The sequence below is a fragment of the Macaca fascicularis genome, chromosome 9, assembly GCF_037993035.2.
Source record: "Macaca fascicularis isolate 582-1 chromosome 9, T2T-MFA8v1.1".
Taxonomy (NCBI): Eukaryota; Metazoa; Chordata; class Mammalia; order Primates; family Cercopithecidae; genus Macaca; species Macaca fascicularis.
Genome location: NC_088383.1, coordinates 100,767,660 through 100,794,018, shown reverse-complemented (window position 1 = coordinate 100,794,018; position 26,359 = coordinate 100,767,660). Strand labels below are relative to the sequence as shown.

General features: G+C 37.5%; 1 protein-coding gene across 22 annotated transcripts in view; it reads right to left on the bottom strand.

Moving 5' to 3' along the window:
* BTAF1 (B-TFIID TATA-box binding protein associated factor 1) overlaps positions 1 to 26,359 on the bottom strand; it is a 107,041-nt gene that overhangs the window by 16,826 nt on the left and 63,856 nt on the right. For 21 of the 22 annotated variants that reach the window (XM_074002188.1, XM_074002195.1, XM_045361191.3 and 18 more), the window contains 13 exons: positions 23,590 to 24,016; positions 21,223 to 21,413; positions 19,686 to 19,839; positions 18,873 to 18,982; positions 16,628 to 16,829; positions 15,449 to 15,597; positions 4,874 to 5,026; positions 4,204 to 4,325; positions 3,946 to 4,113; positions 2,050 to 2,127; positions 1,782 to 1,911; positions 590 to 731; positions 369 to 499 (listed from right to left, as the gene is read on the bottom strand). In XM_074002188.1, coding sequence (XP_073858289.1) covers positions 369 to 499; positions 590 to 731; positions 1,782 to 1,911; positions 2,050 to 2,127; positions 3,946 to 4,113; positions 4,204 to 4,325; positions 4,874 to 5,026; positions 15,449 to 15,597; positions 16,628 to 16,829; positions 18,873 to 18,982; positions 19,686 to 19,839; positions 21,223 to 21,413; positions 23,590 to 24,016 — 2,157 coding nt within the window. Of the gene's footprint in view, positions 1 to 368; positions 500 to 589; positions 732 to 1,781; positions 1,912 to 2,049; positions 2,128 to 3,945; positions 4,114 to 4,203; positions 4,326 to 4,873; positions 5,027 to 15,448; positions 15,602 to 16,019; positions 16,120 to 16,627; positions 16,830 to 18,872; positions 18,983 to 19,685; positions 19,840 to 21,222; positions 21,414 to 23,589; positions 24,017 to 26,359 lie in introns of all 22 variants that reach the window. The other variant, XR_012417946.1, reaches the window with a different exon arrangement.

Here is a 26,359-nt window from a genome sequence, read left to right as displayed (position 1 = left end):
AAAATTAGCCGGGCATGGTGGTATGTGCCTGCAAGTCCCAGCTACTTGAGAGGCTGAGGCAGGAAAATCACTTGAACCCAGAGGCTGAGGCTGCAGTGAGCCATGACTGAGCTACTGTACTCCAGCCTGGGTGACAGAGTAAGACCCTGTCTCTTAAAAAAAATTTTTAAAAGCAACTATGATACTGAATTTTGTTTTCATGCTATATTCAAAATGTATACACTCAAACTTATATCCACATCATTTAGGCTTTATCTGCATCTGATAAAGCCAAAGGCTAAGCCCCTTTACTCAATAGTTTTGTGGCTTATACAAAATGATCTGCTAATAAACATACCACTAACAATGATAAACACGAGATTCCTAACCTGGAGAGGACTAAGAGTACAATAATAGTCTTGAATAATTTTAGGTGGAAGATCCTGCAAAACATCTTCTTTCATTCTTCTCAAAAGAAATGGCAGTACTTGGCGGTGCAGCGCATCCATAGCAAGAACACCTGTTAATAGTTAAGAGAAAACGGCTTCAAAAAAAGTTAAGAATAAATTATATTCACTTACACAGGGTTATAATTACATCTCTTTCATACCTGCTTCTTGCTCTCGACTGGAGCTTCGAGCATCCCTACTTGCTAATATAGGTTTACCATATCGAGCAGCAAACTGGCGTTCAGTACCCAAAAATCCTGGCATGAGGAAATCGAATAATGACCACAGCTCCAAAACGTTGTTCTGTAAACAGGAACACCAATTATCTTTCGTACGGGGATTATTTCCTTATAATTACAAAAAATACCAAAAAAATTTAGCCGGGCATGGGGTCATGCACCTATGGCCCCAGGTACTTGGGAGGCTGAGATGGGAGGATTGCTTGAGCCCAGGAGGGAGAGGGAAGGGAGAGAGGGAGAGAGGGAGAGTGGGGTGGGGGGGAGGCGGGAGACAGAGAGAGAGGAAGGAAAGAAAGAAAGAAAGGGAGAAAGAGAGAGAGAAAAAGAAAGAGAAAGAGAAAGAGAAAGAGGAAGGAAGGAAGGAAGGAAAGAAAGAGGAAGGAAAGAAAGGAAGAAAGAAAGAAAAAGAAAGAGAAAGAGAAAAAGAAAGAAAGGAAAGAAAGGAAGAAAGAAAGGGAGAAAGAAAAAGAAAGAAAGAAAGAGAAAGAGAGCGCGAGTAGGTAAGTACATAAAGAACCATCAATTTCTAAAGTTGGAAGGGATCTTACAGGTCACATGGTGTTTACTTCTCTACTGAGAATGACTGAAGGTCTTCCCACCAAAGTTTACTATCCAAGCTAGATGTGAACATTTGCAACCAATTCTTCTGGAGGACAAGAGAATTTCTCAAAAGTATCTAAAGGTATCTACATACCTATCTCCTTCCTTTTCCAAAATAAACTTCTACAATCGCTTGCCTTCAACTGCCTCCTGACATCAGGTGTTCACACTTCTACTATATAATGATTCATCTCTGACTCAGCTCTAGCTTTTCAATGCTAAATCAGACTGCAGTGTACTACTACAGAAGGAGAATGGCCAGTGTGGAGTAGAGTCTCATTTTTATGTCTTTCATACTTTTGACACAAGATTTCTATTTACATAGTCTAAAATTACATTTTAAAAATGACTTTGAAAACCTGGTTTGTTTAACAATGAACCATTAAACAAGCAATAATTATATACTGGAAAATTATCATTCCTATAACTACAAAAAAATCTTCTTTAATTCACTGCCAAATACCAAGCCTACCCTCCACCTGGCAAAAAAAAAAAAAGAATAGTAAATAATTACCTGGATTGGTGTTCCAGAAAGAATAATCCTATAATTAGCAGTCAGTTGTTTTACTGCTTTTGACAACTTTGTTTTTCCATTTTTGATGACATGGCCTTCATCAAGAATGCAGTAGTTAAATTTAATATTTCTAAGGGAGAATAAATAGAAAATTTTACAACTTTTGCTATATGTCCGGAACTATATGAAGAATCTTTAAAGTGGGAAAATATTAAGAGTCTTCAAATTTGATATTAATTTTTCTAAAAAAAAAATTTTTAATTCTTACCTAAAGAAATCTATGTCATTCCTCACAACATCATATGAAGCCACTATTAGATTGTGCCTTTTTACTTGGTGCTGTAACCTTTATTTAGAAATGAATAAAATTAGAAAACAGAGACCCTGAAAAGTTCTTAATAGCTACCATTGTATAAAGTGCTTTCAATCTGCCCACTAAGCCCAGCATTCCCTTCTGCTTACTCTACATACATGACCCTGAAGGGCTACTCTTCTGATGACTTGGCTGTGTTGCCCTACTCAGTCTCATTAGAAAAGAGATGAACATTAGACTGAAAATATGGTGGATATTTCAACTTTACTTGCCAACACCTCTTCCTTAGGGGCACTATTCCTTTATCATTCCATGTTGTTCTAGGTGATGTGGGGGAACTACCAATCATGTGCCCCGATAATCACCAAGGAAATGAAGCATTTTAACCAGGTTAAGCTATTCACAATATTTAATCCCCTAACCACAAAGGTTGTTTTGGGAGCATGACCCAAACAAGGCCAGTCAGTCATCTCCAGTACTGATATATTCATGAGAGAGAGGGAAGATCTGTTTACTATAGTTGCCAAACTAAGAGAATATGGGCCAGAGACTGCCCATTGTCATCTTATCTACCAACTGTGGACTGAAGCCCAATAGTAACAATAAGTTATGTAAGGGGAGGAAGAGTGAATGAGAGTAATCTAGATGGGCCTGAAGCAACAATCTACCCCTGAAATTCTCAAGTTAGTGAATTAATGAATTTTCTGTTTGCTTAAGCTAGTTTGAATTGAATTTCTATCACTTACAAATGAACGAATTCTATCAAAGAGGCACTACAGTAAACTGCTCAAGAGTGCAAGTTTTTGAGCTGCCTGTATTCGAATCCTCACTCTCTCCACTTCATTAGTTGAGTGACCTTGGACCCAGGCCCAATGCCTTAGACTCCTTATTTGCAAATTGGAACAACAGTATTCCTACCTCACAAAGTGACTGTGAGAATACATAATATACAATTTTAGTTTTTTTTCAATTCTGCTCCTTCTATACATAATACACAATTTTACATTAAAAAAAAAAAAAAAAAAAACTGCTTAGAATAGTGCCTGGCCAGTAAGTGCTCAAGATAAAAACTAAAAAATTTTAATAACATTATTTAATAATATTTGCTATTATTAACATAGGAGTACAGCAAATCTATGGACTAATCAGCAACTATGACTATCCAACCTTAAAAAATGAACTCAAATCAATGAGCTTCCACTTGAAAAAATTTACAGTTAGGAACATAAGAGATGTATTAGTTAATAGGGAAGGGGTAAAGCTGAAAGAACTCTAAAATTTAGTGCAGTCATGACTGCAGCAGCAGCTAAAGCAGCCATAGTGGACAAAAAGTACTTCTGGGGAGAGGGAAGGAAAGGGAACAAGGCAAAGGGGAACTCTTTTTTATTTAAGAGAGGGGGACTCACTATGTTGCCCAGGCTAGTCTTGAACTCCTGGGCTCAAGCGATCCTCCTGCCTCAGCCTCCTGAATATTCAGGACTACAGGCATGTTCCCCTGCACATGGCTCAAAGAGATCTCAGGAAAGTGGGTAGAAAATGACAATAAAACAGAAGCACCAAAAAGATGCTACGGTCACAGACTCCCAAAAGGGGCATACAAAAGCGGCTTTGGTTCCTGATAGTTCAGCAGCTCCAGGAAAGCTCAACTTATTGTACAATGGTTAAAAGTCCTCAATTTTGATAAGCCTCACTGATTACATCTTCCCAAAGTACACTCACTTTTCATAAGTGAAGTTTCTATGTCACATAACCAAAAGAGCTAATTAGAATTCACTTTTAATAAATGTTATTGTTCCTCATCTTAATTACGACAAAAGCTGAAATATTTTGTTATTGTCGTACACCTCTTACCTTATTCTTTCAGTGGGAGGTCCAGTGTAGTGCAACGGATTGAGGTATTCTCTGGAGCAAAATTTACCTACTTCATCCACCCAATGGCCTGTTAATGTTGGCGGACAAACCACTAAGGAAGGAAGTGGCATACATTCTGCCAATTTTGATCTTGCATATTCCTGGGCCCTTTACAATAGCAAAACACAATAAATTAACCAGCTTGTTTACATTTCTCCAAATCTGGAAACCTTATTTTAAAATAATATCTTAAATTACCTATGACAATGATCTCCTGCTAGAATGCAGATGGACTGTAAAGTTTTTCCTAAACCCATGTCATCGCACAGAATTCCATGAAGTTTATACTTATTAAGAAATGCCAACCAGTTCACACCATCCTGTTAAAGAGAAAAATCATAAATGTGAATACATCATAAATGTATTTTTTCTTATAAAAACATTTTCTTATAAACATGTTTGCACAAAACAAAAATCTTTCTATACGCAAAAGTGAAATAAATGGGTATAAGACACTAAACACAAGATTTTACTAAATCAATTTTACAAAATGCTTTAAGGCCAGGTATGGTGACTCACATCTCTAATCCCAGCACTTTGGGGGGGCTGAGGTGAGAGGATCACTTGAAGCCAGGAATTCAAGACCAGCCTGGGCAACAAAATGAGAACCCTGCCCCTACCAAAAAAAAAAAATAGCTGGCCATAGTGGTGCACATGCATAGTCCCAGCTACTCGGGAGGCTGAGGTGGGAAGATGGCCTGAGTCCAGGAGTTTGAGGCTGCAGTGAACCATGATTCTGCCACTGCACCCCAGCCTGGGCAACGAGCAAGAACTTGTCTCAAAAAACAAAAAAAAAGCCACAAGGCTTCAACATTCATTTGAAAGGAAAACTCACTATTCCTATTTACAAGATAAGTATAAAACTTACCTGCTGATATTTTCTGAGTTCAGCATTGATTGGTACTGGAATTTTATAATTTTCCAATTTTTTCCCATCTAACAATTGCTCCAAAAAGTGTCGCTCCTTGGCTTTCAATTGGATTAATTCTGCTGACATGTTTGGAGGGTCTGGAATGCCTGCCTAAAATGATTTTTTTTAAGTTATTAAAAACTATGCACTCAGTTTTCATTCTTAGATCAAATAAACACAACAAAAAAAACACACAGAAAAAATAATTCTGAAAATTGTACAAAGACTTGAAGACAAATGAGGTTAAAGAAATGGACAAGTATTAAAGGTGCTACAATTTGACTACTAAGTAAATACATATGGAATATCTGAAAGACCACAATCTACAACTTCATTTTCCCACACCATGCATTATTTGATGAAGAGGCATATAAAGTTGCATAGTTTATTTTGAATTAAATACTATTACTGGCACTTCTCAATTTTACTGTTCTGATACCCTACGGTATTAGTTCTCAAAATGTGGTCTGCACGACCCCTATGGATCTCTAAGACCTTTTCAACTATTTCATAATAAAAGGAGAACATTATTTGCTTTTAATCACTGTGTTGACATTTGTGTGGATGTTGCAAAAGTTATAACGAAGAAAACTGCCTGTACTTCAGAAAGAATCAAGGCAATGGCACCAAAATGTGCTAGCAGTCATATTTCTTAGAACCATACATTAGCATTTTTTCAAATAGCCAGTGTTACTTTAAAATGTCCTTGATAAGCCAGGTGTGGTGGCTCACACCAGTAATCCCAGCACTTCGGGAGGCCGAGGCAGGCAGATCACTTGAGGTCAGGAGTTCGAGACCAGCCTGGCCAACATGGTGAAACCGTGTCTCTCTACTAAAAATAAAAAAATTAGCTGGGCACGGTGGTGTGCACCTGTAGTCCCAGCTACTCCCAGGCTGGCAGGAGCATCGCTTGAACCTGGGAGGTAGAGGTTGCAGTGAACTGGGATTATGCCATAGCACTCCAGCCTGGGTGACAGAGCGAGATTCCATCTCAAAAAAAAAAAAAAAAAAAAAAAGACAAAAAATATGATAAAGCAGTAAAAATGATCTATTTTAATAAATCTCAACCCTTCAATGCATGTCTTTTTTAACATTCTGTGAGAAAAAAAACTGTGAATTCTGCTGCTTATCAAAGTACAATCTATTGAGAAGCTGAACTAGCCATTAAAAAAAGACCCAAATATGAAGTCTTTAATACTCCAAGAATTTCCCTGACAAACTCAGTAGTGTTTATATTACATATCCATCCTGGGTGTACCCAACCATATGTTTTGTTGGTGGTTGATGTTTCATATTCTTAAAATAAAGATTTATGGGTATTAAACTTGGAAACACCAGACAATACTTACTACTTAGATTTAGACAAACTGTGCCCAGGAGAAAGAAAGTATATTAACATAGCCATTTTTTAAAGGAAAAACATTTTACTTGAAAGGACTGATAAACTATGGATATTCTGAGTTTGGTATCTGGCTGACATTTTCTCAAAAATGAACCTGTCACTTCAAGGAAAACAACTGACATTAACTTGCTGTCACTGATAAAATTCGTATTTACAAGATAAATTGACAGTTTCCAATAAAAACAATTTTCTGCTGTTGATAATAAACATGATTTTTTAAAATATTATATAATGAATTGTGTCCACCTGTGGAAGATTTACATAACTCAATGAACCAATATTTTCCAAATGACTGATGCATAATGTTACAAAACATGTATGGATAATAAAAGATTCATTCAAAAGTATAAGACATACTTAGCTGGAAGGGCAGATACCATGATCACAAAAGTGTAAGACAAACCAATGAATTTCAATGTAAGACAGTATGAAACATTCATTGATAGGATTTAGATTCTATATTGCACATAACACTTAAACTTTCTCTTTTTGAGTTCTGGTATGTTATCAGATAAAATAATATCCACAATTATTTGAGAAGGCTGTCAAAATATTGCTCCTTTTTCTAACTATCTCTGTGAGGCTGGACTTCCTTTATATATCCTGAACCAAAACATAGTGCAACAGACTGAATGCCCAAGCAAACATGAGAATCCAGCTATCTACCATTAAACCAGAAATACTGGCCGGGTGTGGTGGAGGAATGAGCCCAGGAGTTTGAGACCAGCCTGCAGAACATAGTAAGACCCCATCTCTACAAAAAATTTTTTAAAAAGCCAGGTGTGGTGACACGGGACTGTAGTCCCAGCTTCTTGGGAGGTTAAGGCAGGAGGATCGCTTGAGTCCAGGAGAGGCTGAGGCTGCAGTGAGTTGTGATTGTGCTGCTGTACTCCAGCCTGGGTGACACAGTAAAACCCTGTTTCAAGGAAAAAAAAAAAAAAAACAAAACCCAAAAAAACAAAAACAAAAACCAGACATAAAAAAGATTTGCAATAGTATAAAACAATGTCACTCTTGTCACTCACACATTGTTTTAGAAAAGTTATTTTTTGTCAAAAAAGTTAATTATGTTAACATTTAGGTTTGTTATTTAAATGAATTATTTAAAAATTTCCCAGTTTTAATATCTATTACAGAAAATATTATAAACAACAGCTCTTTGGTGTCAATTTTTAAGAGTGTAACGAAGTACTGACACAATAATCTATCTAAAAAAGAAATCAAGAAAACAATCCCATTTACAACAGCAACAACAACAAAAAATAGGAATAAATTTAAGAAGGTGAAAGATCTATACACTGAAAGTTATAGAACATTAATGAAAGAAACTGCTGGGGACACAAATAAATGGACATAAATATGGAAAATAAATGTTCTTGGGCTGGAAGAACTAATATTGTTAAAATGTCCATACTACCCAAAACGATCTATAGATGTGATGCAATCCCTACACTGCACTGAGAATCCCTAATCCCCAAAATTCCAGTGGCATATTTTACAGAAGTAGAAAAAGCAATCCTAAAACTCATATGGTTCTCTATTATCCCTCTGAATAAGCTTTCTATAAAAACAAACAAAAAAAAACTCATGTTGAACCACAAAAACCCCCGATAGACAAAGCAATCTTGATCAAAAGGAACAAAGCTGGAGGGATCACACTACCTGATTTCAAAATATACTACAAAGCTATAGTAATCAAAAGAGTATGATCCTGGCATAAAAGCAGACAAAGACCAATGGAACAGATTGGAGAGACCAGAAATAAATGCATGTATTTACAGTTAATCTTTGACAAAAGAACACACAAGGGGGAAGGACAGCCTCTTCAATAAATGGTGTTGGGGAAAACTGGATATTCACACACAGAAGAACGAAACTGGACCTTTGTATCTTACACCAAGTACAAAACTCAGGTCACAATTGATCAAAAAATTAAACGTAAGACTGGAAACTATAAAATTACTGGAAAAAAAATAGAAAAAAGCCTTTTTGACATTGGTCTGGGCAAATTTTTTGGATATGACTCCAAAAGCACAAGAAACAAAATCAAAATACAGGCCAGTCATGGTGGTTCACCCCTGTAATCCCAGCACTTTGGGAGATTGAGGCAGGAGGACTGCTTGAACCCAGGAGTTTAAGACCAGCCTGGGGTAAACAGAGGGAGACCCCATCTCTACACAAAATAGTTAGCTGGGCATGGTGGCACACACCTGAAGTCCCAGCTACTTGGGAAGCTGGGGTGGGAATATCACTTGAGCCCAGGAGTTCGAGGCTGCAGTGAGCCATGATCATACAACTGCACTCCAGCCTGGGCAAGAGAGTGAGACCTTGTCTCAAAAACAAAAACCCAAAATCAAAATATAGGTTGAGCATCCTAAATCCAAATACCGAAAACATTGTTAATGCCAGCATGACAGATGAAGGAAACGCTCATTGGTGCATTTCAGATTTCAGATTTTCAGATTAGGGATGCTCAACTGGTAAGTATAATGCAAACATTCAAAAATCTGAAATCTTAAATACTTCTAGTCACAAGCATTTCAGATAAAGGATACTCAACATGTATAGACAAATGGGACTGCATCAAACTAAAAAGCTTTCTGCATAGCACAAGAGACAATTAACAGACTGAAGAGACAACCAACAGCATGGGAAAAATTATTTGTGAACCATAAATCTTGATAAGGGGTTAGTATCTAAAATATAAAAGGAACTCAACTCAACAGAGAGAAAATAAGATTTAAAAATGGGCAAAGGACCTGAATAGGTATTTCTTCAAAAAAAAAAAAAAAAAAAAAAAAAAGATATATACACACACACACACACACACACACACACACACACACACACACAAACGGCCAAGAGATATATGAAAAAATGCTCAACATAAATCATCAGGGAAATACAAATTAAAACTGGTATGAGATATTACCTCACAACTGTTAGAATGGCTATTACTAAAAAGACAAAACGTGTGGAGGAAGATGTGGAGAAATGGGAACCCTTGCATACTGTTGGTGGGAATGTAAATTAGTACAGCATTATGGAAAACAGTATGGATGTTACTCAAAAAACTAAAAATAAAACTACCATATAATCTAGCAATCCCACTTTTGGCTATATATCCAAAGGAAATGAAATCAGTACACTGAAGCGGTATCTGTACTTCTGTGTTCATTGCAGCATTATTCACAATAGCTTAGATTTGGAATCAACCCAAGTGTTCGTCTATGTGATGAACGGATAAAGAAGCTGTAGTGTATCTATATATAATTGGATACTATTCAGCCTCTAAGAAGGAAATTTTGTGACACCATGAATAAACCTGGATGACATTATGCTAAAGTAAACAAGCCAGGCACAGAAAGACAAATATTATGTGACCTCACTTATATGTGGAAATCTAAAATGTCAAACTCATGGAAGCAGAGTAGAAGACTGGTTGCTAGGTGCTTAGTAGGTAGAGGGGAGAGGACTGAGGGGAGATGGATAGATGTTGGTTAAAGGGTACAAAGTTTATTTAGAATGAATACATTCTGTAGATCTGTACAGCATGGTGACTACAGTTAATGATAATGTACACTTGGAAACTGCTAAAAGATTAAAATTTAATTAAATGGGTTTTCATCACAAAAAATGATGAGTGTATGAACTAAGATATATTAATTGGTCTGATATATTTCACAACATCATTTTGGACACCATAACATTTTTTTTTTTTTTTTGAGACGGAATCTCACTCTGTCGCCCAAGCTGGAGTGCAGTGGCCCCATCTCAGCTCACTGCAACCTCCGCTTCCCAAGTTCAAGTGATTCTCCTGCCTCAGCCTCCTGAGTAGCTGGTATTACAAGTGCGTGCCACCATGCCTGGCTAATTTTTCTATTTTTAGTAGAGACGGGGTTTCACCAGTTGGCCAGGCTGGTCTTGAACTCCTGACCTCATGATCTGCCCACTTCAGCCTCCCAAAGTGCTGGGATTACAGGCGTGAGCCACCATGCCTGGCCACATGTTTTTTATTAATAAAAAATGAAAGACCAAAAAAGTCATGAGACCAAAAAATTTGAGAACTACTGCCCTATGATGTCTCCCAACTTAAGAAATTTAAAATTCTGGAAACAGAATTTCAATTAAATCTAACTAAAATATATATTCCACATAACACTAAATATAGCATTAGGGCAGTGAGGTATGTACAATGAGTCTATTTTCAAAGGTTTTGGAATTAACTTTATCTACTAAGATAAAAACGAACATTTTAGAACATCTAACAACATAATGATAATCATTAAAGTCTTTCTGCACAATGCTTTACAAATAACAAAATCTTCATATATTTATTCTCATGGAAATTTTAAGAAATGACAAGACATAGGGCTACATAGCTAGGTCCATTCCCTAACAATGAAACCCTAAACCCAAGCATCACAAATATTGGTTCAGTGCCAGCAACCCCTCTTGTGAGTGTCCTTCTCACTCCAATTCCCATAAAAATCAGCAAAAGTTACTAACAGTGCAGGGAATTAGTGTTTCTATAAAAATCACTGGTTGATATTCCAAGATTCTTTGACAACATGCATTTCGGAAAAGTAGATGACTTTTTCTATGAAGACTTAACAGAGAGAATCAAAATAAAGAGGAACAGGAATGAACTTTCATGGCATCATTCTTGTTTCTATTGCTATATATCTTCAAATTCACTAATATCCTCTTCCACAGTATGTCTAACCTGCTATTAATGCAATCCAGTGTGTTTTTATTTATAACTGCATTTTTCATCTCTAGAAGTTCAATTTGGGTCATTCTTATATTTTTCATTGTGCTCATCACACTCATGCTTTCCTCCTCTACCTTGAACATATGGAGTGTGTGTATGTGTATGTGTGTGTGTGTATATATATATATATATTTTTTTTTTTTTTTTTGAGACAGGGTTTCACCATGTTGTCCAGGGTGGTTTCGAATTCCTGAGCTCAAGGGATCCGCCTGCTTTGGCCTCCCAAAGTGCTGGTATTACAGAGGTGAGCCACTGCACTCAGCCCTGGAGTATATTTTAATGTCCTTGTCTATTATCTGGGTCTCTTCAGGGGACTGTTTCTATTGACTGTATTTTCCCCCAGTTACTGGACATATTTTTGGGTGTGGTAATTTTTTGGTGAATGTCAAACATCTTAAGTTTTATGTTGTTGGGTGCTGTATTTTTTTTTTTTTAATTATTCCTTTAAATAATGTTGAGGCTTTTTTTTTTTTTTTCTGGGCAATATTTAGTTCAGCTGAAATTAATTAGATCCCATTGAGGCTTGCTTTTAAGCTTTATCCAGGAAGATCCAAATCAGCCTTTTGTCAAGGGCTAACTTGGCCCTATTACTGAGGCAATATGCTTCTAAGGACTTGATGCTCAGTATGGTAGAAGGTCTTGTTACTCTTAATCTCCTTAGTGGAAATACAAACTATTCCCAGCCCTGTGTGAGGTCTGGAAATTGCTCCACCTATTCCTTTCTACAGTGATTCTTTCCCCAGTCTCAAAGATGTTGTCATAGTACATGCAGATGAATACTCAGCCAAAAGCTTGGGAGAACCCCCTGTGAACTTCTGGAGCTTTCTCTCTGTGCAGCTACCTCCTGTCTGTGCAGTATCTACCTTCAGGTACTCTGTCTTGCAAATTTTGTCTTAACTCTTCAGTTCAGCAAGACTACTGGGCTCTCTTTGGGTTTCCCTTCTCTGTGATATGGCTTCAGGCAATAAGCCAGGGCACTTCATTTGTTTCGTTTCTCTCATAGTTCACTACCAGTGCTGCCTGTCGTCCAATGCCTGAAAACCACTGTTTGGTACGTTTTGTCTGGTTTTCTAGTTAAGGTAGGAGGATAAATCTTGTCGCCCGTTTTTCCATCATGGCCAGAAGCAAAATCTGTATCACAGTAGTGTTATAATTTTCACATCTATCAAAGTGAGTCTTACTAATCTTTTCTCAATACCTAAAGTTCAAAATCTCTTTTGTCACTCTGTTATCAAGTATTGTTGTTTTTCCTTAAGAACAAACCAACCGGGTGGCTCATGCCTGTAATCCCAGCACTTTGAGAGGCTGAGGCGGGCAGATCACCTAAGGTCAGGAGTTCGAGACCAGCCTGGCCAACATGGTGAAACCCCGTCTCTACTAAAAATACAAAAAATTAGCATGCTGGCTAGCACCTGTAATCCCAGTTACTAGGGAGGCTGAGGTAGGAGAATTGCTTTCACCCAGGAGGCGGAGGTTGCAGGAACCAAGATCACACCATTGCACTCTAACGTGGGCGACAAGAACAAAACTCCATCTCAAAACAAAACAAAACAAAAAACCAACCAAGAAAACCCCAAAAGACTATTGCTAAGTGTTAGAGTTTAGACCCTTTATCACCTCACAGTGGATGTGAGCTCTATTTTGGTGCACTTTGAATTCTAATCCATATTTAAATGGCTATTAAACCGATTTTCCTAAAATATGACTTTCAGCTGTTAGACTAATTTTCCTTAAAAACAAACAAAAACTGCGGTCATCATCTCCTTTGTTTAAAGAACACATAATAGCTTCCCACTGCTCACTTATTTCAAAGCTAAGAAACGGTCAAGGAGACTAAGTACAACACATTTGGTTTAAAAGTGGGATGAAGGCCTCGGAGTTAAAAGAATCTGAGTTAAAATGTAGGAAGCAGAGGATGAAAACAATTCTGGAAATGACACCTCGGTCTTTTGACACCATGGTCTAGTATCTGTGTTGTTGCAGTAATTTTTTTTCACACATTTTTTAGTGTGAGGTAAAATATACATGTAGAGAAATAATCTAAGAAACAGTTTAGTAAATTATAAAACAAACATCTGTACAACCAGATCAAGAAAAATACCACTGCAGTCACCCCAGAAGATCCCATACGCTCCTTCCCAATCATAACCTTCTCTCTCCTTTCCTCAAGAGGTAATCATTTCACTGACTTTTATGGTAATTTCTTTCTTATTTTTCTTTATACCTTTATCACCAAATTTCTTTTGCTTGTTTTTGAATTTAATAAAAAAGGAATCCTATGTTAAGGATTCATGAATATTACTGTATGTGTCTGTGTCTTCTTGCAGTATAACAGTACACAATTTACATATCTACTCTCCATGACCATTTGGGTGATTTCCAGTTTTAGACTCCTGTAAGTGATGTTATAATCTTGGCCAGGCATGGTGGTTCACACCTGTAATCCCAGCACTTTGGGAGGCCAAGGCGGGAGGATCACCTGAGGTTGGCAGTTGAGACAAGCCTGATCACAAGCAGAAACCCCGTCTCTACTAAAAATACAAAATTAGCAGGGTGTGGTGGCACATGCCTATAATCCCAGCTGTTTGGGAGGCTAAGGCAGGAGAATCGCTTGAACCTGGGAGGTGGAGGGTGCAGTGAGCTGAAGTCGCACCATTGCACTCCAGCCTAGGCAACAAGAGCAAAACTCTGTCTCAAAAAAAAAAAAAAAAAAATTCTTGAAAAAATGTGTTGAATTCTCTAGGGTATATATGTAGGATGAATTTTTCAGGTCATTAGGCTGGGTATCTTCAATTTTACCAGATATAACCAAACTGTTTTTCAAAGACGCTATCCTATTTATAACTCATTATTTTGCTGGTAGGAATGTCAAATGATACAGTTACTTTGGAAAACAATTAGGCAGTTTTATAAAAAAAATTAAACGAACTTACTGTATGACCCGGCATTTCATTCTTAAGTATTTACTCAAAAGAAATAAAAACATACATCCACACAAAGACTTACAAATGCAAATGCAGAGTAGTATTGTTCCTTTTTTTTTTTTTTTTTTTGTTTTTTTGAGAGAGTCTCACTTTCTCATCCAGGCTGGAGTGCAGTGGCACCATCTTGGCTCGCTGCAACCTCTGTCTCCCAGGTTCAAGTGAGTCTCCTGCCTCAGCCTCCTGAGTAGCTGGGATTACAGGTGCACGCCACCACACCCCGCAAATTTTTGTATTTTTTGTAGAGACGAGGTTTCACCATTTCGTATTTTCAATTGGTCAGGCTAATCTCGAACTCCTGACCTCAAGTGATCCACCCGCTGTGGCCTCCCAAAGTGCTGGGATTACAGGCATGAGTCACCTCACCCAGCCCATAATAACTATTAATAAAAGCTGGTAACAATCCAAATATCCATCAACTGGTGACAGGATAAACAAAATGTGGTATGTCCATACAATGGAATACTACTCAGCAATAAAAAGGAAGTACTTGTACATGTTACAACATGGATGACATGCCATACCTACCATTTCCTGAATTATTCCTGGCTCTTTCTGTGTTTCAAGTCACTTCAGTTTCCTGCACTGGCCACACATTATTTGCGCCCCCATGAATGTACTCCAAAATGCTCCAACATGATCCTTCTAGTCTTCTTTTTCATACTCCCACAGAGACCTCATTTGCTTTTTACAGTCTTAATTACCATCTCTCAAATTTATCTTTTGCCTAAACTTTAGCCCACAGTCTACAAGTAGATGCTACCAGAAAAACTTAGGAACAATTCTATTTCTAGAAAAGCATTAGTAAATTTTTTTAGGAATCATAGTGTCCGATTTCCTGTTTTACTTAAATTAAAACTCTCTGTGTTAAAGAAAAAAAGTACCAATTAAAAGCCTAAAAATCTTAATTATTGTAATATAAACATTTTTGAAATAATGCCTTCTTTTTTTCAGCCTGACATGTTCTTTGACAAGTGTTAATATTCTTTTCTTTTCTTTATTTTGAGATGGAGTCTTGCTGTCACCCAGGACAGAGTGCAGTGGCACGATCTTGGCTCACTGCAACCTCTGCCTCCAGGTTCCAATAATTCTCGTGCCTCAGGGTCCTGAGTAGCTGAGACTACAAGCACACACCACCATGCCCAACTAATTGGTTTAGTTTTGTTTTTTGTATTTTTTTAGTAGAGACAGGGTTTCACCCATGTTGGCCAGGTTGGTCTCAAACTCCTGACCTCAGATGATCCACCTGCCTCAGCCTCCCAAAGTGCTGGGATTACAGGCATGAGCCTTTGTACCTGGCCCTAAAAAGGGTTACAATTATTATGGATCAAGTTATAGAAAACATTAAGTCTATACAGCAAGTATCTTTGACTTACCTCAAGTGGCATGAGTCTAATTAGCGTTGCAAAGCACTGTGTGGCCATGAATCTCACACTGTCTGTCTGATCACTCATTCTTCCCAATACAGGAACAACTAAAAGGACAATATATGGAACAATACCAACATCCAGTTGTTCCATTACACCTGAGTAAGCGATTAAGGAAATTTTGAAATGGTTCCGAGACACACGTTTTCACAAACAAATTGATACCAAGATTGTAACTTTTTAAAAGGCTCATCATTTTCTCATCTGTATTATGAGGGAAGAGACCGACCCTCCAGGCCTATGATTCAATTATAACAGTATCTGCCCATTTTGTTGCTTCTTGGAAAATATTATGTAACTTTCTCATGATTAGGAATATAAAATTACAGTTTTCTTCTGAGGAAGGCCAGAAGAAGCTTTACTAATAAGATTTTTCTCATAGAGAAATTGCTACAAGCGTCTGGAATTCCAATGTCAAAATAAAATAAGTCACATTGTAAGTAAAGGAATACAACTGAGTGTCACTCAAAGATTAATTCCAAATTTCCCACCAGGATCTTGACAATCACCAGCAGGATATAGTGAGCCTAGTAAGCGCGGTTCTCCTGTAATCTTCAGTATTTTTGAACCAGAGTTCTACTGATTTGATCTTCATCCATCTTTTGTGCTCTGTGAAATATCTTTCAGATACTTTGAGTTAAAGAATGTTAGCTGCTGCCATACCCTTAGCAAAGGGCTTGCCTGTATATTTCTAATTATCTAGTATATTTTGGTCATTTTAAACCCAATTAATGAACAAACTTTAAAAACATAACATGTTTATAACATAAGGACTACCTACAGAATACCTGATTAATAAGATACTGATTATAAACAAATAAATCACTTACTAGACATATAGTTCATAAAGTACATAAAACTATTTTGCCTATTAAAAAGATGTTTTAAAATTAATAGCAATTTTCCAAACTTTCCATGTGAAAATTTTTATCATAAAATGCAAATCAATTTGTAACATATTTGTAATAAAATACGAAAATATTTCAAAATAAGATGTAAAAAGAATAGGTATTTTTTGGAACAAGGCAGGTTATTTATGTGCATATTTGAATACATCAATTTCATTTTAATTATCCTTAAGTGAAATGAATATAATTCCTCAACAGTTTGTCAAATAAAAAAGGATACAGGCAAGTGCTTCAATTGCACCCTCTTGTTTGACACTGTCATCAATTGCTCCCAGCCATGGAAGAACCTTCTCCAAAAAAATATTCATTGTTTCCATGGTAGCTATTTTGCTCATGACTCCTACACAACGAGCAGCCATGTGCCTCACTGCAGTACTGGGGTACTGAAGGCACATATAAAGATGTAGCAAATGCTGGACCAACTAAAAACAAAAAGTTAATGACAATTAGAATTCTTATTAGGAAAATACTGTTTAATATGTAACTATAATAGCCCATACTCAGGAAAGTTTTCAATATTCTAAGTGACTCTAAAAATACCTCCAAATACTTAAAAACATTACTGTCAAAACATTCTCAATAGAAATCTAATCCAAATCCAAACTAATGTATTACAACTCTTTCAAAAAGAAGGGAAAAAAGGGTATAGAACCTCTCTTCTGCTCATATCCTCTCTTAGGCATACAGGAACACTCAATTCAACAAACCGAAAAGTACTTGGCAAGATTCTCCTACTGAGGCTGGAAAAACAGCACCACACATCACCAGCCCCCTCCAAATTTGGTAGCATTAATTTAGGTTTAGGTACATATTTTTTATTCAGTGGCTTGAGTGTTACCGATTTTATTCTAGCACCATACTTCGGTAGGTATCTTCCACTGTAGCTTTCTGGCTTACCATAGGTGTTATAATCACAACAGCATTATGACAGCACCTTATTATTAAATGTCTGCTGCATGGAACACCAGAATTAATGCTGATGAGCCAGGTATCTGTTCAACAGTTTGATGTGCCTTACAGTTCAGCTGAATGCATGTTGCTAATTATGGAGGTTAAGACCATACAGATGGACTCTTCTTTTTTTTGTTGTTTTTTCTTTTTTTTCTTTTTCTTTTGAGCCCAAGTCTTGCTCTGTTGCCTAGGCTAGAGTGCAGTGGCGCAATCTCAGCTCACTGCAACCTCGGCCTCCCGGGTTCCAGTGATTCTCCTGCCTCAGTCTCCCGAGTAGCTGGGACTACAGGCGTGTCCCACCACGCCCGGCTAATTTTTGTATTTTTAGTAGAGATGGGGTTTCACCATATTGGGCAGGCTGGTCTTGAACTCCTGACCTCATGATTCACCCACCTTGGCCTCTCAAACTGCTAGGATTACAGGTGTGAGCCACCACGCCTGGCCTACTTTTGTTTACTAATAGTAAATCAGCAGAACTTTTAACAAGTAAAAGGACATACTTTATTACTGTGTACAAAAAAATCCATTCTTCTCTACCCTCTGATAGATTTTCCCTTTTGTGTTAAATAACAAAAGAGAACTGGGCTAATATCCTTCAAAATGGGGTAAACTGCAGAGAGCTTCTTATTGAAGATACATGAAAAGAATAATACTCTCTTATGAAAAAAAAAACCAGAGAATTCTCTATTTTCCTCCTCCCTCTGTCCTAATTCTTTTATAAGAAACATTTTAATAGTTTAAAAAAACAATCACAAACCAATGTTCTTTTTTTTTTTTTTTTTTTTTTTGAGACGGAGTCTCGCTCTGTCGCCCAGGCTGGAGTGCAGTGGCCGGATCTTGGCTCACTGCAAGCTCCGTCTCCCGGGTTCCCGCCATTCTCCTGCCTCAGCCTCCGGAGTAGCTGGGACTACAGGCGCCCGCCACCTCGCCCGGCTAGTTTTTTTTGTATTTTTTTAGTAGAGATGGGGTTTCACCGTGTTAGCCAGGATGGTCTCGATCTCCTGACCTCGTGATCCACCCGTCTCGGCCTCCCAAAGTGCTGGGATTACAGGCGTGAGCCACCACGCCCGGCCACAAACCAATGTTCTATCTTTGCACTGACCAGCTTCACCTTAGGCAGATAACTCCTTTCACCTTTATACTTATCTAGGAAACAGATTTCATTATATATGCTTTTCCTTTCTTGGAGCTATATTATTAGGATCATCTGGATGAACAGGGCTGCAGTTTTCTTCCCTATTTATGTCTGGCTCCTGTGCCATCAGAGTCCTTCCCTCAATTCCCCCACATTCTAAGCTTCCAGGTTGGGTTTTCTCTCAAATTCAAGCAGCCAGGTCTACATCAAAGCCCACAAGAGTTGCACTGTTAGTAAAGGAGGAATCTAGTTATACCACAGCAAAGAAAAATGCAATTACTAAGGATGACATCAAAGTTGTACCTTTTAAACCTTAAGACTTTTTAATAAGATCACTTGTTTTATTTGAAGAAATATTACACTTGCATTAGTTAGTTACCAAGGGATGAAGCTCAGAATCCATTGAAGCTGCTGCTGTTTCAAAAACTTGCAGAGAATTCACCAATTCTTGAGCAGGGCTATCTCCCTTTTCCAGGAGGGATTTTCCATCTGTTAAAATATATTGTCTGTATTATCTGGCAAATAATTTTTCAAAATCTAGAGCACACAAAAACTTTTAGCACTTTTTCAGCTAGCATAGGAGAGTCAATTTTGCTTTTTAATGTTAAAATTAAATGCCAAGACCTTAAGTGCTGGGGTACTACATGTAGAGTAACCAAAGAACTTAAACATAATGATCCATTTCAAGTATCTCTTCCAAAAAAAAAAAAAATTTTTTTTTTTTTTGAGACAGAGTCTCGCTCTGTCATCCAGACTGCAGTGCAGTGGCATAATTTCAGTTCACTGCAACTTTCACTCCCAGAGTTCAAGCAATCCTTCTGCCTCAGCCTCCAGAGTAGCTGGGACCACAGACGTGTGCCACCACACCCAGCTAATTTTTGCATTTTTACTAGAGACGGGGTTTTGCCACGTTGGCCAGGTTGGTCTCAGACTCCTGACCTCAAGTGATCTGCCCACCTGGACCTCCCAAAGTGCTGGGATTACAGGTGTGAGCCATCGCGCCCAACCCAAGTATCTCTTTTTTAAAATAAATGTGTGTGTGTTTTTTAAACCAAGTTTCCATTTTAAAACTTACCAGCTGGTCTGGAATAAACAGGTAGAGGCATAGAGGCATTTTTATTTTATAAGGAAATATTTAATTAATAGACATTAAAATCTGTTAAAAATTGGACTCATAAAAATATGTGTATACCAAAATTATTTATGTCGATTGTATTCCTCAATGGGCCAACCATAGCATCCCAGAGATGCGGCAACTTCACTGCCATTTCACCACCAAAATGCTTTACTATAGTTGTCAAAGCAAATTCAGCTCCTCTCCGTTGTACCAGGTAAGGCTTCTGGGCCTTAAAATTAAATGTTAGATAAAAACAGAATTTCAGAAAAAAATCATAATACATTTAAAATTTTATCAAGAGAATTTAAAAGTCACCATCTAAGAATTCATAAGGTTATCACTAACCAAGTAAGCAATTATTAGACATGTTTATCACAATTATAAACATTTCCCAATAATTAAATTTACAGGGGCCTACAACACCTAACTAGATTTTTGTGTCAAAAGTAAAACACTTTTTTGGGGTTGAGGATAAGGAACAGAAGGATATGTGCTGTTTCTAGAGATAGTCCTAAGTGACATTTTTTTTTCTTCCTTCTCTCTACCCCAAAGAAACTTGTCAGCTAGAGAGAAGATAGACAAAATGATGTGTCCTTATTTATACTCACTTAAGGGATAGAACAAGATCATCTTTTTAAGCTAACCCCAAGATTAATAATTCTTATTCAGTAGTAATTAGTCCATAAATCTGTCCCCCCAAAGATATTAATATATATTTTTAAAATATGTTTAATTGGAGGAATAACTATGCAAACTACAGAGATATAAATATCAAAATCACAGTAAAATTGTTATTAAAATTATTATAGGGAAATATTGTCAGTGAAAAAGACTTTACAGAATGTTTTAAGGGAAATATAGATAATAAGCTGTTGATTTTAAAAAGAAACTTAAAAGAGACCTGTATTTTACAGAAACATGTCTTTTAGTATTGATGGTTTACTGCTGAACTGAGGTAAATTCCTATGCCTTGCAATGCATAGAGAGCATTCATTCCATTGCTAATAATGTGACTGTGAGATTTTCAAAACAAAACACTTTTTAAAAAACCACTGGTTAAGACTATACTGTGTAACAGGTGGACCAATGGGAAATAATGGAAAGCCTGAATAATGGAAACCCTCACACATATGAAGCATGATATATAACAGAGGTGCCATTATAAATCAGAGAGGAAAGGATTCAATAGTAGGATAAATAGCTGTTCATATGGAAAATATAGAACCCTACCTCACACTATGCATTTAATAAACATCAAATTGACTAAAAAAGTCAGGTGGGTGGCAATTATATGACATTTGTGCATTGAAAGGACAGAGAAAAGTTAGCTTTCACTATTATTCAACACCTTCTCTACAGTCACTGCTATAGGACTGAATTAGTTTACAAGGCTGTCTTGCCTAGGAAGATAAAGTTAAGCTGGTAAAAATTACAAGAGACATGAGAAATTTGAAGTTTGCCATTTTTCTGGATCATATTGTTGGAGTACTCCAAAAATTAATCCCAGTCCTTTCACTTAAAAACAGTTTTGGAAGCTAATACAACTTAGTTCTCAATTTGTAAGCCAGATATTTGTTTAAAATCAAAGCATTCAAAGAAAAAAACTATTTACCTCATCAAGTTCAACAAGAATATTTCCACTACTTCCTGCAGGAAGATCTGCTATTTGAGCTTTTACTGCTTTGGGGGTAGGACCTCGCCTACTTGTGATAGCAAAGGCAGCTTTCTGGTGCCTGTAGAGTGTAATTATACCTCTGTGCTTGGTGACAGTATGGTGCATTCCATCTTTTTCTGAGGTGGATCCTAATAAGAAAAAAGTCAAATAATCTTTTAATCATAATATTGGTGATACCAAATGTTTTTGGCTCCATAAGAGATGCAACATTTTTAAACTATGTCTTTTAGGCCTCAACTTTTATAGGCCAATGACATTTTCTTTAGACAATGGAATGGCAATAAAATAGTCTATTTAAATAGGATTTATACCTAATACAATTCAGGTCGCAGAGTCATCATCTGAACAATGAGAAACAGCACATGAAAAAATTATTGTGCCTTCAGTTAGTGTGTGTGTGTGTGTATATATATACACACACACATATATATATATAATTTTCTTTTTGAGACAGGGTCTTTCTCTGTTGCCCAGGCTGGACAGTAGTGCCACGGTCTCAGCTCACTGCAACCTCCACCTCCTAGGCTCAAGCGATCCAACCCTCCCACCTCAGCCTCCTGAAGAGCTAGGACTACAGGCACACACCACCACACCCAGGTAATTTTTTTATTTTTTGAAGAGACAGGGTTTCACCATGTTGCCCAGGCTGGTCTCAAACTCCTGAGCTCACTCCATCTGCCCGCCTCTGTCTCCCAAAATGTTGGGATTATAGGCATGAGCCACCATGCCCAGCCTATTAATTTGTTGTTGTTGTTGTTGTTGTTTTTGAAATGGAGTCTCACTCTGTCACCTAGGCTGGAGTGCAGTGGTGCAATCTTGGCTCACTGCAACCTCTGCTTCCCAGGTTCAAGTGATTCTCGTGTCTCAGCCTCCCAAGTAGCTGGGATTACAGACGCGTGCCACCACGTCCAGATAATTTTTATATATTTTTTTTAGTAGAGATGGGGTATCACCATGTTGGCCAGGCTGGTCTCGAACTCCTTGCCTCAAGTTATCGGCCCACCTCGACCTCCTAAAGTGCTGGGATTACAGGCATGAGGCACCGCCTGGCCCCGGCCTATTAATTAATTAATTTTTTTTTTCAGACGGAGCTTCACTCTTGTTGCCCAGGCTGGAATGCAATGGCGGGATCTCAGCTCACCACAACCTGCACCTCTCAGGTTGAAGCCATTCTCCTGTCTCACCCTCCCAAGTAGCTGGGATACAGGCATGCGCCACCACGCCTGACTAATTTTTGTATTTTTAGTTGAGATGGGATTTCTCCATTTTGGTCAGGCTGGTCTTGAACTCCTGACCTCAGGTGATCCGCCCGCCTCGGCCTCCCAAAGTGCTAGGATTACAGGCGTGAGCCGCCGTGCCCGGCCTGGTCTACTACTTTTTAAAAAATTATTGTGCCTAAGCATAACGAGAAACATTAAAAAATATCTCAAACAAATTTTCTCTAAAAGTCAAGTCCAGAGTCACCATGAATTCAAAAAAACATTGGCCACTGCAAAATAATGCTGCCTTACATAGCAATGGAGTAGGGCAGGTAACAGGGGGGGCAGGGAATGACCCCATTGCATTTTTAAGATGTTAATATTCAAAATGTCCATCTTCTTCTAGTTCATTCACATATTTTTCAAGATCTATGCTGCACTAAAGCTGTAAGTCTATTACATTTCAAATAATTTGTTCTCCCAATATCTTGTTAACAATCACACATACAAAAATCATACAGGACTGAGTCGTATGAAGGAAACATTGGTCTTTAAGACCCGCCTGCAGAGGACAGTTCTCATTTTCCATATAAATTCTCCAAGTGAAAACAAAAAAGTTGGTTAAGTATTATTTACCAAAAGTACTAAAAGTTCACTAATCTCATAAAACATGCACTAAATTAGGGAAACCAAAGATTTTATAATAACTTTTTCAGTCAATAGGGTTGCTCCTTTGATTAAGCAAAAAAAAAAAAATTCATTAAATAACATTTGACACAATCAACTTTTCTAGTTTGAGACAGTAAACCATATAATGATGGTTTTGAAGGCAAAGGTAAAGGTGAACACCTGTCTTACAGATTTCAGTCATCTTATATCAGCTATCAGATCTATGAATGGCTTATTTGAACTTAAAGGCTTGTGACTGATAAGCAATATGTGCAAATTCATGTAACAAAGAGTTTTGTTATAATTAAGTCTTTTATCTCAGAAGGGGAAAAAGCATTAACATGAACTGGCTTTGTGCTTTAATTATACCCATAACTTAACAAAAACAACTTTAAAAGGTTATTTCTCTACCCCAAATAAAAGTTTAGGTATATACCTTTAGAATTTTCCTGGCCACTTTGTGTTGGTACTGGACATGTGACACAAGGAGTTAGATATGGGTCCACACAAAGTGAGCTACAGAGGTTTTTAATAATTTTTGAATTGGGACAGGGCGTCCTTGTTGTGCACTGCTGAAGGAGTTTAGCTATGCACTGAGCTGCATAGTTTTGCACTAGTGTATTCTCTTCTTTTTTAATTGTCTCCATTAATGGTTTTATGATAGGATTTAATTTCTCCGGAAGCTGCTGCAAGCTCACAACTGCACAGGCAGCAAAAGTATGCACTCTCAACTGCAACACTTGCCACTCCTGGTTGGTCTCTGTAACTGTCATTTGGACCTGCTGACGTTTACTATCTAACTGTTGTAACACTTGAGGATTTAAATCGAAAGATGATGTGGCTTCATTAAAAACAGTAGTGACCTATTAAAAAAAAAAAGAAATTAAAAATCATTAATCATATCAACCCCAAACAGAATGTAAGCTCCTAAAGGGTAGACAGCAAGCTTTCTGTTTCAATTTTGGTTTCCACAATATGTAGTATTGTTTTAGTACTCAGTAAACTAATGTCTGAAACTTCCCAACTAAACTTTATCTTAATCTGACTGAAATTTAACATTAGCATTATATTCTTTAAGAAAGACATTCTCTTGAGAAGCATAAAATTACCTAACCTTTAAATATGTCTAATGGCTTTGAGGAAAATCACATTTAACACCCACAGAGTACTCCGGTGAAACGAGAAAGCTATAGGCAAATATAAACTAACTGTTCATTAAGGAATTCCAAAACTCACAAACTTCTTTTTGGGAAAAATATTTTCAACTCTAAAACTCACAAAAACTTGAGGGGCTGTTTACTAAGTGGCAAAGTGTTGCTAACTGAATCATTCTCATTCTTTCTTTAACCTCCCTTCTGGTGGAGATGCCCAGGCAATGGAAGAAAAAGAAACAAAACAAAACAGAACAAAATGGTGCAGTTATCATTCACTTGATTACCAACAGCTGTCTAAGACTACAGGACTGTTGTATCAGACTACTTTACAAGCCCCATTAAAAGACTGTTCAGCTCATCTTTTTTTAACAACTTTATTCAGATATAATTTGCATTCCACAAAAATTACCCATTTGAAATGTACAATGTATAAGATTTATATGAAACAGGGTTACAATGCTAAAAAGTTTCAAAACACTGTCCTAAATCCACTATGCTCATGTCACTTTTCAATGACTGTAGACAACTGAGGAAAAGCCTCCCAGTTACCCCCAAATTAATTCATTCAACCAATATTTATTAAAAGATAAATAAGACATAATGTCTTAATATGCTCAAAAAATGCAGAGACTAACGTGGGAGAGATATAAATAAAGAATTAAGAAAATGTAACATATAACTGCACTAAGTGCAAGTTGCTGTGGGAATACAGAGCATTGCTTAATCCTTCTTAGAAGAAGATATTAGTGGGATACTTGCCAGAGGAGGGTAACACTTATGCTTCGTTTTTAAAGAATAGGCCAATCAGGGATTATAGGGACATCTTGGCAAACAAAGTGAGGTAGGGAGTGGAAAACAGGACATTGTCCATGGAATTGAAAAGTTTATCATGGCTTGAGCACAACATGCAGAAAAAGAGATGAACTCTGGATGAGCACAGAGGGTTAGGGGTGGGGAATTCCTGGCAAAGGAAATAGAAGCTCAGGCCCAGAAGTGAGAATGAGCAGAAGTGAATGAGTGTAGTGTACTTCTGCAAGAAGAAAGCTAACTGGGCATGTAGAGAAAGTCCGAGAAATAATGAGGAGATAAGAGATGGAGAATTTAGAAGAAGGTGATGAAAAGAAGAAAGATAAAAATGAAAAAGCAAGGAAAAGGAAAATAATGTTTTTAAGCAGGAGAGGGATGTTCAGGGTGGCACAAAAAGAGCATTGCTAGTCTAGCACAGCATGCAGGATGAAATGGACCAGAGGCTGCCTGGAGCCCTGGAGATGAATCTGGACCTAGATATAAAGTACTAAGATCTGACTGGGCTCTGATAATGGAAATAGAGGAGAGATTAAACATGAGACTTTATTTTATTTATTTATTTTTTTGAGACGGAGTCTCGCTCTGTGGCCCAGGCTGGAGTGCAGTGGCATGATCTCGGCTCACTGCAAGTTCCACCTCCTGGGTTCACGCCATTCTCCCGCCTCAGCCTCCCGAGTAGCTGGGACTACAGGCGCCCGCCACCACGCCCGGCTAATTTTTTATATTTTTAGTAGAGATGGGGTTTCACTGTGTCAGCCAGGATGGTCTTGATCTCCTGACCTCATGATCCGCCCACCTCGGCCTCCCAAAGTGCTGGAGTTACAGGTGTGAGCCACTGTGCCTGGCCTAAACACATGAGACTTTCTGAAAGAAAATGCTGACAAGATTTGTGACTGGAATAAAAAGAGTATCTTTGTCCAAAAAAAAAAAAAATCCAGTTTTTGTTGGGTTCAGTGTGAAGTGACAGTGAGATATTTAAGTAAAAATGCCTAAAAGAGAATGTAAGAAAGATTGACAGTAGATACCACACAGTACATGGGTAGGAACTAAATCATGAGAATGGTGAAAGAGACAAAGATAGACAGCAGGGAAATGTCTATATTTGGCAGGTAACAGGAAAATAGGGATTCAATGAAAGACACAAAAAGTGGCTCCTTTGAAAACTGCCCTTCCCTCAAAAGTCTCTTCGAGGAAAAGAAAAAAGAAAAAAGAAAAAAAAGTTTCTCCCAGTGATTCTGATATTTA